Consider the following 16,777-nt stretch of genomic DNA (forward strand, 5'->3'; position numbering starts at 1 on the left):
TGTGCCCATGAGCCAAGCATGCAGAGGGCCCAAGGTGTCTGCTGGCATTTCTTCAAAGAGGAAGTTTTGTGTGAGCACTGAGCATGCGCACTTGTGGACCCCTGTCCTAGGCGAGGACCATGCCTGAGTTCTTCTGCTAGGAGATCTACTCCCTCTCCCAAATCACTCACCAGAGGCTCTGCCCTCTGTCCAGGCTCATAAAGATTTGAGAGCTCAGCCAGGTACAGTGGCTCAGGCCTGTAATCCCAGAACTTTGGGAGGCTGAGGCAGGGGGATCACGAGGTCAGGAGTTCGAGACAAGCATGACCAATATGGTGAAACCTCGTCTCTACTAAAAATACAAAAATTAGCCGGGCACAGTAGTGCGCACCTGTAGTCCCAGCTACTCAGGAGGCTGAGGCAGAAGAATCACTTGAACCCGGGAGGTGAAGGTTGCAGTGAGCCGAGATCATGCCACAGCACTCCAGCCTGGGCAACAGAGCAAGACTCCATCTCAAAAAAAAGCAAACAAACAAACAAACAAAAAAAAGATTTGCGAGCTCAGAGACAGAGGAAATGCCATGTGTCTTCCCCTTCCAAGTCCCATGGGGCCAGAGCACGCCTTCCTCTGCCTTGGCAATGACAGACAAGCTGGGGTCCTTCCCCATCACCAGCTCTGCAGCACTGCCCTCCTGGGAACCACATTCGGTCATTCTGTGGAGTTTTCACGATGGGTTTCATCATCAGATTCGTTTCCTCCATGGGACTAGACTCTTCAGCAAGTATCATTACCTCTCCGGACCTCAGCTTCCCCTCCTGTGAAACAACAGGGTGGAACTTAAGGGCCCTTCCTGTTTTCTCTGACAGTCTGAATCTGTCTTGTGCACGTACATAGCCCAGCAATAGTGTCAAAGAGCTTTAATTGTGGGATGGAAAGAAAGGAACCTGTGGGATTTGAGGAGGGGACAGGTACCGCCAAATGCAAATGGTTATTCTGAGGGCATCCTTGACAGGCCGGATATTGTACTCTTGAGTTTATCTGCAGCCGCTTGTTGTCTGGCAAGTCCAGGGATGCTGTGGGTCTCCAGTTGGTTCTATCTGAGCTGCTACTGGGGTGGCAGCTCTCAGAAGTGTGGGACAGGATGCAGGCGATGGGGAGGGACCGGAATCGCATATTCCCTGCAGGACAGAGCGCACGACGGTGGTCTGGGGTAGGATGAAGTGTATGTGCTCTGCTTCAGGCCAGCCTTGGGTGCGAGCCATCTCTGCTTAAGTTGTTCATAGAGTCCATAGTTTGTAGGGGGAGCTGCAAGAGAAACCAGGGTCCTGTTGAATGGGGCTTAGAGAAGGAGTCTTGCTCTAAATGGCCACGAGACTGGGCAGCAGGGGCGCTGGAGATTTTCCCAGGCTGCTCTGTCAGGCACCAAGGCCAGCAGAGCCCCAGAGGGAAGAAGCCTTGCAGAGAGCATTGGTTCAGTCAGCCCCTGGCGGTCTCAAGGTGCACCTGCATCCCAAGTGCTCAGGGGAGACCAGGCTCTGCCACGGGGGCCTTGGAGAAGTCAGCCCCCATGGTGAGGTTGTGCGTGGCCTCGCTAGTCCTGAGTAATTGTCCCACCCCTGTCGGGAAGGAAGCTGTGTGCATGGAGAGTGATGTTGAGAAGAATCCCATGCAAAAGTAATGCAGAGTGACCAGCAGCTCATCCTCTGACCTATGTCCCTTTGCATCAAAAGGTAGGACCACAAAGAGATGGCACTGCTCTGTGTCCTCATTAGGGTGGACGTGGCTTGAAATGTAAATCAGATCAAGGCACTCTCCTACAAAAATGCATTCCAGGTCTTGGGATTGTGGGTAGGACAAATTTCATTCCCTTCACTGTGCCCTGTGAGCCCCTACATGGCCCTCCTCCATTCCTGCCATAGACCTTTTTCACTTTCTGTTCCTTCCTCTGGAATGCCCTCCCCATCGATCCCTGTATGGTTCCCTTCTTCCCAACTCAACTATCTCCTCAACAAAGACCATCCCTCACTTTTCCAAGGAGGAACGTGTGAACCAAAGGAGGCTCACAAATTCACCACCTCACTTTCTATCCATTACCTGTTTTCTCTCCATAGCACACATTCCGGTCTAAAATTATCTATGTTATCTTAAGTGTTCTTACTTTTTAGTGGTGTCTTACCTGTTTCCCCACTGGAATGTCAACTCCCCGAGGCCAGAAATTCCTCAGTGTTTGTTACCATTGCAGCAAGGAGCACTACCTGGGAAATATTGTCACTATTCATGTAGTAAATACGACTGGGAGGAAGGATGCGTGGATGCGCTCCCTGCCACCTGTGCTCTAAGCATGCCATCATGGGGCACAGGTGATGGCTTCATTACACAGCCAAGATTATCCTGTATCAAGGGGAGAGCACAGGAGGCAGCCCTGAGGGGACAACAGGACTCAGCCCCGACTGTGTCATCCACTGCTCTCCTGGAGCCAGGGCCACCTGTGTGGCTCCTTCTGCATAAGGCAGGTATAGCTGCATTGGTCTGTGCACCTTTACAGACCAATTCAGAGGAAAACCCTGAATTATAAAAATACCAAGAAGGGGGAAGTCAGACTTCTCTGGCAGCCACAGCAACTTCTGTCCATTCCAGGTGCGGAGCGGAGGCAGCCCCAGGTTGTAATCATGCCGGTTGTAATGGTCGTCATAGGTGCTGATCAGGTAGCGATGTGGGGGTTCCTGGTGGTGGGTGATCAGGTGTTTGTAGGGGAGCCCCTGGAAGGACAGACACAGTGGGCTCATTACTGATAGGAGCAAGGCATCCGCCTGGCCATGGTGGAGACAGGAGCTGCCACATGTAGGGGTCTTTGGCGCTAATGGAGAGAGTGGGCATCCATGGGCTGGCAAAAGGTCTTCAGAAACACACTTGTTTATCCCACTCTGAGGCATCCCACTTTCAAACACATCCCAGCTAGCTGCAGTCAGTTCTCTGTATGGCCGGTCCCATGCCAAGTCAATTCATTCCTAGAATGAGCTACGTTGGCACATTAAAATTAAAGCCAGGACATCCTGCTGAATGGGAAGAGTCAGTACCACCTCACTTGTGATCTGAAATTGCAGCCTATTTGTCTCAAGTCTCATGCATCCAAGCCTGTTCCTAAGGGCAAGGAAAAGATGGTGAAAGCCAGCCTGACGTGTGTGCCTTATATTTCAGTCTGTTACTGTGGGAAGAATCAGACAACACCCTATAAATTATCTTCTCCTGCACACGATTTACTGCTCGCTCAGTTGGAAACTAGGGGAGTGATTTCTTTGGTGAGGAGTAATTTACAGGGAGAAGAAAGCCATGTTCTCCTTTCTCTGGGATGTCTGCCTGATTCAGTGCTTTTCCTAAGAAAATCCTCTTGGGCCCAGAAGGGAATCCTGGGGAACTGCACTGATTTACAAGGGGGGATAATGTTGATTTCCATGCTTGTCCTCTTGTCTGGAGCAGACAGGGAGGCCTGTGTCTGCTATGGTCTGGAAATGCCAGCTGCACCCAATATTTCAAGTGGTGGTCCCATAAATAAGTCAGATCACAATGCCAGAGGAAGACAAGGGGGGTGGGCACAGACATTAAGCAGGATTCCCAAGATCCACATCGCCAGGTACCCCGTAGTGTATTTCCAGTGCCGAAGTGACTTGGAGGGTTTCCCATCAACAGCGGGAAGTGCAGAAGCAGCCTCGTGGCTTGGGAGGGAGAGACGCCAGGAGGAATTTTCTCGCAGTTTCTCTTGATTTGGGGTGTGGTCCTGCTGTCTTTATTGGGTGCCTAGGATTTTTCCTTATTTGGGAAAGTGACAGACACAGAGACAACTACCTTTGAAAGAAGAGCTTGTTACTTACAGTTCTCAAGAGGAAGAGTACGCCATGCCCTGCAGGGCCACATAAGGAAGCACCAGTGTTGGTCGGGAGGCGGAAGGAACGAGCGGGGAGCAGGGCCCAGAGCCTTTACTGTGGTTTCCATGGGAACCATTGGGTGAGGCAAGTTTAGGGTGGACAAGTTTAGGACTGGATGTGTGAATAGTTTGTGGGCTCTGGGCCCTAGAGGTGGTCTCTACTGTCCACTACTTAGCCCTGGGGTGATTTAAGGCAGAGGAAACATTGGCTTGGTGTGTGAGAATCAGATAAAGGAGGCAGTTGGGGATATGAGCTTTGGAATCGTTTTCGCCTAAGAAGGAAGAGCAAGTGGGAGTGGAGAGTGGGAGATGGAGAAGGAAGCTGTCCTAGGAGAAGAAGGGCATCATGAAGGAAACAGAAGAGCTGACAGAGTTGAAGCAGCCGTGTGGTAGCAGGGTTATGTTCAGAGCCCCATCCCACAAGCAGGCAATTTGAACAGAAACATTAGACATAAATATTCAGGACTGGGCACAGTGGCTCACGCCTGTAATCCCAGCACTTTGGGAGGCCAAAGTGGGCAGATCACTTGAGAACAGGAGTTCAGGACCAGCCTGACCAACATAGCAAAACCCTGTCTCTACTAAAAATACAAAAAAAAATTAGCTGGGTGTGATGGCACACACCTGTAATCCCAGCTACTCGGGAGGCTGAGGCAGGAGAATTGTTCCAACCCAGGAGGCCGAGGTTGCAGTGAGCCAAGATCGCACCACTGCACTCTAGCCTGGGTGACAGAGCGAGACTCTGTCTCAAAATAAAGAAAAGAAAAGGAGAGGAGAGGAGAGGAGAGGAGAGAAGAGAAGAGAAGAAAGGAAAAGAAAAGAAGAAATGAATATTCAATTGTCTGTTCTTTTGGAGAGGACAGTGCGGGGTGTGGGTGGGGTGGGGGCGGGGGTTCTTAATTTTAACTAGATTGTATGTTAAACTCTTGGTCAGAGCTTGTAATGGGTCCAAAGGTCTTTCAGAAGAGCTCTCTAAATGCTCTACAATGTACTGAGAACTGGGGTCAATACCCCACACACATGGATGGTTGGAGACCGAGAGCCCCCGATCCTGGCTTCTTTTTTTTTTTTTTTTTTTTTTTTGAGACGGAGTCTCGCTCTGCCGCCCAGGCTGGAGTACAGTGGCTGGATCTCAGCTCACTGCAAGCTCCGCCTCCGGGGTTCACGCCATTCTCCTGCCTCAGCCTCCCGAGTAGCTGGGACTACAGGCGCCCGCCACCTCGCCCGGCTAGTTTTTTGTATTTTTTAGTAGAGACGGGGTTTCACCGTGTTAGCCAGGATGGTCTCGATCTCCTGACCTCGTGATCCGCCCGTCTCGGCCTCCCAAAGTGCTGGGATTACAGGCTTGAGCCACCGTGCCCGGCCCGATCCTGGCTTCTAACTTTGACTTGTTTATGTTAAAATTCACTTGTGTCTTTGGTGCCCACTACCGGTGAAGCTCAGCAGCCCCAGAGCATCAACTTGCTTGGGGATGTCAGCGTGGTCTGAGGATGAGGGAGTGGTCTGGGGTTGCCAGCACAGAGCTGAAAATCTGTTGCTGCTTATCCTAACGTGGATCCCTAAATGCAGTATGCAAATAGGCGACTCTGGCAGATGACGAATGGAATCTGAGGACATTCTTTGCCTGAGTTACAGAGCAGCAATCTGCTTCATCCCTTACCAATAAGCCACACAGCTTTGAAAAAGACACTTGACACCTCCGGCCGCTGAGCTGAATGATCTCTTGGGTCCCTCCAAACACTAAAATGCCCCAATTCCAAAAGATGTCCACGACCTTATTCCGTGCCTCTCTGCTGCCACCCTGAGTTGAAGCAGGTGTAGTAGGGTCAGGTGCGGTGGGAGCGGGGAGACAGAAATCACTTATGAGAACAGCAGGCTGGCAAAAGAAACAAGTCAAGGGAACTCCCAGAGTGTGGTGGGGACAGAGCACAGCTGCGCACCCAGTGGGTGAGCACCTACAAGCTCGCTCTCCCCAGGCTGTGCCGGCTGGGAGCTGCCCACAGGGGTTACTGTAGGAGACCGCTTTCCCTGCTGTTCCTGGAAGCGCCAGGATCTCTGAGCCTCTGGCACACCAAGTTAATAATTGTCTCCTAGATACTCACCAGGGGGATTGCTAAAGGTAATAATAGTCTCAAATGCCCCTCCTTGGGTGTGGGGGGCATGTTCTGAGGTTGCAATGCCCTGCTTTCTGCTTCCAACCCCTGGAACACCATGATTCCCACAGACAAGTGCCCAGTCAATACAACGTGTGAATGGTGCTTGACTTTTCATACAAAAGAACAGGAAGCTGCAGCACGGATAATACACAACACTGTTTGTCCAAATACATCACTGCTAGCTGCTTTTGCAGTGCCTTATGTGATTCCCGACTATATGCATCATTTACCTTTTTGTTGCTGTTTCTCACATTCTTTGCCCATATTCTGTTGGAAGAGTGTGATCCAGGTGCTGGGATATAGGTTGGAGGGAATGCTACCAGTTTGAGATTAAACAGATCATCAGCCCACACAGGTAATTATGGGTTAGTGCTATCTGCAGCCCCTGGGCTGGGAGGGTATTAATGAGACTACTCCTGTTTTCCCCAAGAGGATAATACACCTATAAGAACCTGGCTGGTGTCCCCTGAGCTGTGGGTGGGGTCCAGGCCTGAGTGTCCCAGCCACCACTCCCTCTTACCTCAACTTTCCTTTTCCCGTACCACCTGGAGATCTGGTCCCGTCTGTGGTCTGGGAAAGCGATGTATTCTTTTCCGTAAATGGATTGGGGTGTCTTGTCAGTGTCTCTGGTGAACTGGAAAAGACCAAATATTCAGGAAAGCCTCTGAGATGCCACTTCTCAAACTTCTGCTGGGTCCCCTTACCTCCTGGGCCATCAGAAGATGGGTCGGGAAAAGGTAAATACAAACCCCAGGACATCCTGCCCAACACAGGAAAAGAGCTTGCTTGGGGACAGGGAGCCTGCCATGCGTCACCCCTGGGAAGAGCTGTCATTGTCTCCCCTGGCCACCTTCTAATCATCCGCACCTGTGTCCTTTCTCATCTTCTCTCTCCCTGCTCTTGTCTCCTTTTTGCCTCCTCCTTTTTTTTTTTTTCTTTTTGGACACGGAGTCTCGCTCTGTCACCAGGCTGGAGTGCACTGGAGCGATCTCGGCTCACTGCAACCTCCGCCTCCCGGGTTCAAGCGATTCTCCTCTCTCAGCCTTGGAGTAGCTGGGATTACAGGCACGCGCCGCTGTGTCCAGCTAATTTTTGTATTTTCAGCAGAGACAGGGTTTTGCCATGTTGGCCAGGACGGTCTTGATCTCTCAACCTTGTGATCCACCCGCCTCGGCCTCCCAAAGTGCTGGGATTACAGGTATGAGCCACTGTGCCCAGTCCTCCCTTTCTTTCTCTTCTTCGTTCCTCATTCTTTCCAACTCTCTCACTTTTTAAATTACATTTTGTTCTCTAATTAGTTTTCTTAACGTTTAATATGGTAAAATATATTCAACATAAAATTCATTTACCATTTTAGCCATTTTCAACTCTACAGTTCAGTGACATTCACACTGTTGTGCAATCATCACCACCATCCATCTCTAGAACTCTACTTACCTTGCAAAACTGAAACTCTGTGACCATTAAGCACCAACTCTCCATTCTCCTCTCCCTGCAGCCCTTGGCAACCATCATTCTACTTTCTCTGCATGACCTTGCCTGTTACAGGCACCCTATGTAAGTAGAATCATACAATATTTGTCCTTTTGTGTCTTAGCTCACTTAGTATAATGTCTTCAAAATTCATCCATTTGATAGCATGTGTCAGAATCTTCTTCCTTTTTAAGGTTTGATTATATTCCATAGTATACTTACACATTTTGTTTATCCTTTCATCCATCAATGGGCACTTGGGTTGCATCCACCTTTTGACTACTGTGAATGGTTACTATTATTGTGAATGTACAATATCTTGTTGAGTCCCTGCGTTTGATTCTTTTGGGCATACAACCAGAAGCATAATTGCTGGATCATATGGTAATTCTATGTCTAATTTTTTGGGGGAACTGCCATATTGTTTTCCACAGTGGCAGTATCATTTAGGGTCCAAGGGTTCCCATTTCTTCATATCCTCACCAACACTTGTTATTTTCTGTTTTTTGATACTAGCCGTACTAAAGGGTGAAGTGGTATCTCATTGTAGTTTTGATTTGGACTTCCCTAATAATCAGTGAGGCTGACTATGTTTATGTGTTTATTGGCCATTTGTACATCTTCTTTGGAGAAATATCTATTCAGCTCCTTTGTCATTTTTTAATCAGGTTGCTTGTCTTTGGTTATTGTTGAGTTATAGAAGTCCTTTACATATTCCGGATATTAGCCCCTTATCAGATTTGTGATTTGCAAATATTCTCTCCCACTCCACTGGTTATCATTTACTCTGTTGATAGTGTCCTTTGAGGCACAAAGTCTTTTGTTTTGATGACGTCCAACTTATTATTTTTTTCTTGTGTTGCTTGTGCTTTTGGTGTCATATCAAGAAATTCTTGCTAAAGCCAATGTCATGAGACTTTTCCCCTGTGTTTTCTTCTTTTTTATTTAATTTCAAAAAGAGAGAGATGGGCTCTTGCTACGTTGCCCAGGCTGGTCTTGAACTCCTTGCCTCAAGTAGTCCTCCCGCCTCAGCCTCTCAAAGTGCTGGGATTACAGGCATGAGTCATCACACCCAACCCCCTGTGTTTTCTTCTAAGAGTTTTGTAGTTTTAGGTCTTATCCAGGTCTTTGATCCACTTCGAGTTCAGTTTTGTATATGGAATGAGGGAAGGACCTAACTTTATATTTTTACACACAGATATCCACTTTACCGAACACCATTTGTTGAAGAAATTGTCCTTTCCCCCACTGAACAGTTTTAGCATCCTCGTCAAGAGTCGTTTGATCGTATATACAAATGTTTGTTTGTAGGCTCTTTTGTTCTATAGGTCTATGTATCTGTCTGTATGCCGGTATCACACTGTCTTCATTACTGTGGCTTTTAGTAAGTTTTGAAACCAAGAAATGTGAGTCTTCCAATTTTGTTCTTTTTTTCAAGACCGTTTTGGCTATTTGGAGTCTCTTGAGATTTTATATGAATTTTAGGATCGATTTTATGTCTGCAGAAACTTTACTGAGGTTTCGATAGCGATTGCATTGAATCTGTAGATAGCTTTGTGTAGTATTGGTATCTTAACAATATGAAGTCTTCCATCCATGAACACAGGGTGTCATTCCATTAATTTATGTCCTCTATCTTTTTCAGCAGTGTTTTATAGTGTTCAATGTATATAAGCCTTTCATCTCCTTGGTTAAGCCTACTCTTAAGTATTGTATTTTTTGATGTTACTGTAAATAGAATTGTTTTCTTAATTTCCTTTTCAGAGTTCACTGTTAGTGTTTACAAACACAATCAACTTTTGCATACTTTGCTTAACTCGTTTATTAGTTCTAACAGTTTGTGTGTGGGTGCATGTGTGTTTCCGACATATAAAATCATTAGGGGTTTCCTATATATAAAATCACGCCATCTGCAAAAAGAGAGATAATTTTACTTTTTCCTTTCCAATTTGGAAGCTGTTCTTTTACTTTCCTAATTTTTCTGGCTAGAACTTCCAGTACGATGTTGAATAAAAGTGGCAAAAGCTGGCATCTTTGTCTTATTCCTAATCTTAAAGGAAAAGCTTTCAATCTTTCACCATCGAGTATTATGTTAGCTGTGGGTTTTTGTTATTATGCTGAGGCAGTTTCCTTCTATGTGTAGTTTGTAGAATGCTTTTTTTTTTTTTAATAAAAAGAAGTTTAATTTTGCCCAATGCCTTTTCTACATTGTGATGATCAGGTAGTTTTTTTTCCTTCGTTCTAGTATACTGATTAATTTTTATATATTAAACCTTTTTTTTTTTTTTTTTTTTTTATTAAGACAGAATTGGCCAGGCTGAAGTGCAGTGGTGAGATCTTGGCTCACTGAGACCTCCACCTCCCAGGTTCAAGCCATTTTCAAGCTGGGACTACAGGCATGTGCCACCATACCCACATAATTTTTGTATTTTTTGTAGAGACGAGGTTTCATCATGTTGGCCTGGCTGGTCTCGAACTCATGACCTCAACTGATGTGCCTGCCTCGGCTTCCCAAAGTGCTGGGACTATAGGCATGAGCCACTATGCCCAGCCCTGAACCATTCTTGCATTCCAGGAATGAATCTCACTTGATCATGGTGTATATAACCCTTTTAATATAATATTGAATTGGGGTTTCTACTATTTACTTGAGGATTTTTGCATCAATATTCATAAAGAATACTGGTTTGTAGTTTTCTTTTCTTGTGATGTCTTCGTCTTTAGTATCAGGGTCATGCTGGCCTCATAAAGTTAGTTAGAATTTATTTCCTCCTCTTCAATATTTTGGAAGCATTTGAGAAGGACTGATGTTAATTCTTTTTAAAATATTTGTTATAATTCACCACTGAAGTCATTTGGTCTTAGGCTTTCCTTTGTTGGGAGATTTTTGATTACTAATTCAATCTCTTCACTAGTTATAGATCTATTCAGATTTTCTATTTCTTTATAATTCAGTCTTGATAGATTGTGTATTTCTTGGAATTTCTCCATTTCATGGAGAACTATGTAAGTTATCCAATTGTTAGCATAAATTGTTCACAGTACTCTCTTATTATCTTTTTACGTCAGAAAAAAGTTGGTAATTATTTCACACTTTCATTTCTAATTTTAGTTACTTGCATCTCCTCTTTTCTTCCCTTAGTCAATATAGATAAACATTTGTAAATTTTATTGAGCTTTTCAAAAAACCAAGTTGGTTTTCTGTTTGTTTGCTTGCTTGTTTGTTTAGAGATGGAGTCTCGGTCTGTCACCCAGGCTGGAGTGCAGTGGTACAATCTCAGCTCACTGAAACCTCTGCCTCCCAGGTTCAAGCAATTCTCCTGCCTCAGCCTCCCTAGTAGCTGGAATTACAGGCATGCACCACAGCACCCAGCTAATTTCTGTATTTTTGGTAGAGATGGGGTTTCACCATGTTGGCCAGGCTGGTCTCGAACTCCTGACCTCAGATGATCCACCCATCTCGGCCTCCCAAAGTGCTGGGATTACAGGCATGAGCCACTGCACCCGGTCCCAGCTTGGTTTTATTGATTTTTTTCTGTTGTTTTTCTATTTTCTATTTTACTTACCTCTTCTCTAAATCTTTAATTTCCTTCCTTCTGCTAGCTTTGCATTTAGTTTGTTCTTTGTTTTTCTGTTTTCTTAAAGTGTAAAGTTAGGTTAATTTGAGATATTTATTCTTTTTTAATGTGTCTACAGCTGTTAATTTCCCTCTTAACAGTACTTTCACTGAATCCCATAAGTTTTGGTATGTTGTATTTTCATTATTATTTTCTAATTTTTCTGTGATTTTTTTCTTTACTGATTTTTTTTAAAACAGTGTGTTGTTTAATTTCCACATATTTGTGGATTTTTCTGTATTTCTTCTGCTACTGATCTTTAAGTTCATTTCATTTGTGATCAGAAAAGGTACTTTTTATGATTTTAATCTTTATAATTTATTAAAACTTGTTTTGTAGTCTAACATATGGCTCATCCTGGAGAATATTCCATATGTACTTGAGAAAAAAAAAAAAACACCTATTCTGCCTTTGTTGGGTGGAGTGTCTGTCAGGTCCAATTGGTCTATAGGGTTGTTCAAGTCCTCAGTTTCCTTACTGATCTTCTGGGGTTTTTTTATTCAGTATTAAAAGTGGGATATTGAAGTACCTTTCTATTAGTGTGGAGCCATCTATTTCTCCCTTCAATTCTGTCCATTTTGCTTCATATATTTCAGAGCTCTAATATTTGGTGTATACATGTGTGTATTGTACCTTCTTCTTGGTGAATTGGCCCTTTCATCAATATATAATGTCCCTCTTTGTCTCATAATAGTTTTTAACCTAAAGCCTACTTTGCCTGATACTAGCCATACCTGCTCCCTTCTGGCAAAAAAAAAATATCTTTTTGCTTCATTTCACTTTCAATTTACATGTGTGCTTCAATCTATAGTCAGTCTCTTGTAGGCAGCATATAGTTGGATCCTGTTTTATAAATCTCTCTGCTAATGTATGCCTTTTATTTGGAAGTTTAATCCATTTACATTTAAAAGTGATTATTGATAGGGAAGGACTTACTTTTGCCACTTGAGTATTTGTTTTCTGTATGTCTTGTAGATTTTTGTCCCTTATTTGCTCTCTTACTGTCTTCTTTTGTGTTTAATTTTTGAGGGCCACATTTTGATTCCCTTATTATTTTCTTTTGTGAATACTCTATAGGCATCTTCTCTGTGGGTACCGTGGGGATTATACACAATATCCTACAGCTATAACAACATATTATAAATTGTGACCAACTGAAATTGCATACCAAAACTCTACTCTTTTATAGCTTTGCCTCTCTCTGCTTTATGTTATTAAAGTCACAAATTACATCTTTATATAATGCATACTCATTTACATAGATTTATAATTTTATGCCTTTGTCTTCTAAATTCTGTCAAAAATAAAGACTGGAATTACACCCCAAAATTATAATAACCCTAGCTTTTATGCTTTTATGCTTTTCTACATATTTACCTTTACTGGACAACTTTATATTTTTGTATGGCTTCAAGTTACTGTCTAATGTCCTTTTGTTTCAACTTGAAGGATTCTCTTTAGCTTTCCTGGCAAGGTAGGTCTACTGTCAATAAACACCCTCAGTTTTTGTTTATCTGGGAATGTTTTAACTTCTCCCTCATTTTTAAAAGACAGTTTTGTGGGATAAAAAATTATCAGATAACAGTATTTTTTTATCAGCACTTTAAATATATTATCCCACTGCCTTCCAGGCTCCAAGGGTTCTGCTGAGAAAATTCCCTAATAATCTGTTTTTTTGTTTGTTTGTTTGTTTGTTTGTTTTTTGAGACAGGGCCTCACGCTCACTCTGTCACCCAGGCTAGAGTGCAGTGGCATGATTTTGGCTCACTGCAACCTCCACCTCCCAGGCTCAAGTGATCCTCCCACCTCAGTCTCCTGAGTAGCTGGGACTACAGGCATATACCACCGTGCCCAACTAATTTGTATATATTTTGTAGAGATAGGGTTTTACCATGTTGCCCAGCTGGTCTTGAACTCCTGGGCTCAAGCAGTCTACCTGCCTTATCCTCCCAAAGTGCTGAGATTCAGACGTGAGCCACCTCATCTGGTCAATCCCCTAATAATCTCACTGAGGAGCCATTGTTCTTGATGAGTTACTTTTCTCCTGGTGCTCTCAAGATTCTGTCTTTGTTTTGGGTTTCAATATTTTAATTATAAAGTGTTTCAATGAGGGACTCTTTAGATTTTTCCTACTTGGAGTTCATTGAACTTCTTGGATTTGTAGATCTATGTATTTACTCAAATTTGGGAAGATTTTAGTCATTATTTTTTCAAATGCTCTCTTGGCCCCTTTCTCTCTCTCTTCTCCTTATGCAATTCTCTTAATGCATATATTAATCTGCTTGATAATGTCCCATAAGTCCCTTAGGCTCTGTTCACTGCCTTTAACTTTGCTGATTCTTTCTCCTGCCTATTCAAATCTGCCGTTGAATTCCTCCATTGAATTTTTCAATTCAGTTATTGCATTTTTCAGCTCTAAAACTGGTTTGACTCCTTTTTATAATTTCAATCTCCTTTTTGATGTTCTCATTTTGTTCATGTATTGTTTTCCTGATTTACTTTAGTTCTTTGTGTCCTTTACCTATTTGTCCATATTTAAGACGGTTGTTTTAAAGTATTTGACTAGTACCTTGATGCTTGTGTTTATTCAGGGAGAGTTTCTCTCACTTTATTTTCTTCCTTTGGATGGGCCTTTTCTTTTTTTCCTGTATCTTTGTATGTCTGGTGATTTTTCATTGAAAATTGGGCATTTGAAAAGCAGCCAACTCTTCCAGTCTTTGTAGACTGGCTCTGTGCAGGGAAGACCTTTTCTAACTAGCAAGTAATGTTCTGAGTCTTGGGGTCAGCCCAACATGAAGGCTTAAAATATTCTCAAGTCTTTTCTGGTGTACATCTTGCCTGGACCTGTGTGTGTGTGTGTGTGTATGTGTGCGTGTGTGTGTGTGTTTTCTTAATTCCCCTACATACACAGCTGCTTTTAAATGTTTTAATTTCCAAAAAAAAGTCTCACCCCTGCTTCTTCTTCGACTTCAGATGTTCTATCGTATTCCTCTATCCACAATCTCTTGCCCTAGATATTTATAGATCTGTAATCCCCTGGCAGCTTTCACTAGCTGTGCCTGTCATTGCTTTCCATGGCTTTTCCCAGCCTGAGATCTGAACTATGCCACCTTTTCCCGTCTGAGCTCCAAGTTAGAAGAAATAGAGAGCAATCCCTCAGGCAGCCCCAGACAGGTTCAAATGTTGCTCCACTCACTCTGGATTTGAAGAAGGGAACTTGGAGCCAAGCTGCCACTTACCCTAAAATGCAGACTATGCTGTGCTGTGCTGGGGAGGTAGTGGGAAAGGACAAGTAAAAACATCATGAAATTTCCTATTCATTTTGAATGTGTCTTTTTCTTGATTGTCCATTTGACTGGGCTATATATCTTTGACTGTTTTCCAGAGCTCCTATAGTGTTTTTATGTTTTTTTCTTTAATGTTTCTATAGGGAATGAGAACCTGGAGCTTCTTAGTCCACTACTTTGTTGACGTCACTCCAACTCCACTACTTTTATGCAATCTTCTCTAGGTGTGAGACCAGGCCATAATATCCCTGAGTACTGCATCACTCATGGGCACCTGAAGGTATTCAACCAGTCCTTCCTGCTTTTGGAACTTCTCTTGCACGCACCTGCTCACCAAACAAGGTCAAGTACATTTGTAGCTGATGGTGACTGAAGGTTGTATCTGGCCAGAGAGGTGGTAATTACTAACGTTCTCCATGAAAACAGCCTTTAACCTTCCCTTCTTTTCCCCATACCAAAGCTGACATTTCTATTTCACTTTCTTTCCCTTGCCCACTTCCCAAGAAGACATGGGGAAGTCTAGATGTCTCTGAAAAACTTTAAGTGGCTCAGTCTTGCCAAACACAAATGAAGATATTCTATTTCAAGTATGCCAACTTGAAACTTTGCCAACTCAGGCAAAGTATTTTCCAAAGACCTTTAAAACACAAAGGAAAACCAAGAGCCAAATTGTTCTATTTGAAAGTAAAACTTGAAGCTGGGTGCGGTGGCTCATGCCTATAATCCCAGCACTTTGGGAGGCCAAAGTGGGCAGATCACTTGAGGTCAGGAGTTCAAGACCAGCTTGGCCAACATGGTGAAACCCCATCTCTACTAACAATAACAAAAATTAGCTGGGCATGGTGGCATGCACTTGTAGTACCAGTTACTTGGGAGGCTGAGGCAGGAGAATCGCTTGAGCCCGGGAGGCAGAGGTTGCAGTGAACCGAGATCATGCCACTGCACTCTAGCCTGGGCAACAGAGCAAGACTGTGTCTCAAAAAAAAAGAAAAAAAGTAAAAATTGAAATGCATTAGTAGGGCAGGATTGTGGAAAGGTGCCAGAGAGCAGCAGCAAATCCCCAGACATCAATGCAGAGAGTGGCAAGCTGGCCTCAGGAGGTACCATATTCTGGGAAGGGCCAGAATAAGGAGAGCAAGTGTTCTTCAAATCAAGTATAAAGGAATTAATGACAGAAAATATCCATACGCCTAGAAACACTTCATTGAGAAGAGTGCTGAGAGGCACTACATTGACACCCTGTTACCGTATTTTCAATGTCCCTATTATATCTGTAACAGAGTGTCGATGGTCTTTTCGCTGACCGTCATGTATAAACTAGTCATAGAAACCATGCAAAATGCATGAATATTGCTTGAATGTAACTATCCTTTGTAGAGCACAGAGAGAACAAAGATGTATGTTACGTACATGTTTTTCCATTGTGTATGTACTCAGTTCCACTCATAAGTATAAATAGCTTCCCCCCAAACCTGCTGAATATTTAAGATGCAATCTTAATATTTTCAAGATGCAATCATCTGCTGCCCTCCATTTGAAAACAGAGATGAAATTCACTCCTGCCTCTCCCCATCGGTCCTCCTCTGAGCCCTCTGTCCAGCCTCTCTCGTTTCCTTACCTTTCTCCTCTCTTCCACCCAATTTCCAGTGAGCACTTTCGTTGAGTACTTGGTCTCAATCTGCCAGCCTGGAGTAGAGAGTGGCTGTGGATTTACTGCAGTCAAAAACATGATAAGGATTTGCCCCAGGTTTCTTTGACTTGACACAGTTTAAGGCTTCAGGGGGAGAGGAAGGTGCTATGAAGTTGCTGAGTTTGGGGTGCCTATTTTGTCTTCCCAACTGGCCTCCTGACTGAGTAGTAGACTACTCCCTGCTAATCTCAGAGAATAAAATGGCCCCTCTACTGTTGACTGTCTCCATGGTGACAGACTCTGGGTATAAATACTCTCTGTAAGAGAACAGCTGATTCTGCAGAAGCAGAATTGACCTCACAGATACAAATCAAACCAACCACCCCCACAAAAGCACTGGCCAGAAGAACCTGGTTTCTGTGTTGTCACCACAATACTAGTATCATCCTTGCTACACTTTTACAATTGGGGTGAGTTAAAGTCTGCAACTATTTAATGAATGTTGATGTGCTTGCTCCAAGCAAAGACATTTATATACATTTATTCACCTGCTTAATCCTCACAGCCGCCCTCTGAGGCAGATGCCATTATTATACCCATTTTACAGATGAGGACACTGAAGCAAAGAGATTAAGTAGCTGCCTAACGTCATGCAGTTGTGATGAGATTTAAATCCCATGAAGAGATTTAAATCCCCTCTGGTTCAGACCTA

At 43.8% G+C, this 16,777-nt stretch overlaps 1 protein-coding gene across 1 annotated transcript; it reads right to left on the reverse strand.

The window, feature by feature from the left end:
• Positions 1 to 882: 882 nt before the first annotated feature.
• Positions 883 to 16,322, reverse strand: CFAP107 (cilia and flagella associated protein 107). The gene is made up of 4 exons (XM_005544756.4): positions 16,054 to 16,322; positions 6,579 to 6,692; positions 2,562 to 2,739; positions 883 to 1,285 (listed from the first exon to the last, which is right to left on the reverse strand). Exons 1-4 carry the CDS (start codon positions 16,162 to 16,164, stop codon positions 1,104 to 1,106), a joined length of 585 nt encoding a protein of 194 aa, XP_005544813.2. The 5' UTR covers positions 16,165 to 16,322; the 3' UTR covers positions 883 to 1,103.
• Positions 16,323 to 16,777: the final 455 nt, after the last annotated feature.

The sequence above is a fragment of the Macaca fascicularis genome, chromosome 1, assembly GCF_037993035.2.
Source record: "Macaca fascicularis isolate 582-1 chromosome 1, T2T-MFA8v1.1".
NCBI lineage: Eukaryota > Metazoa > Chordata > Mammalia > Primates > Cercopithecidae > Macaca > Macaca fascicularis.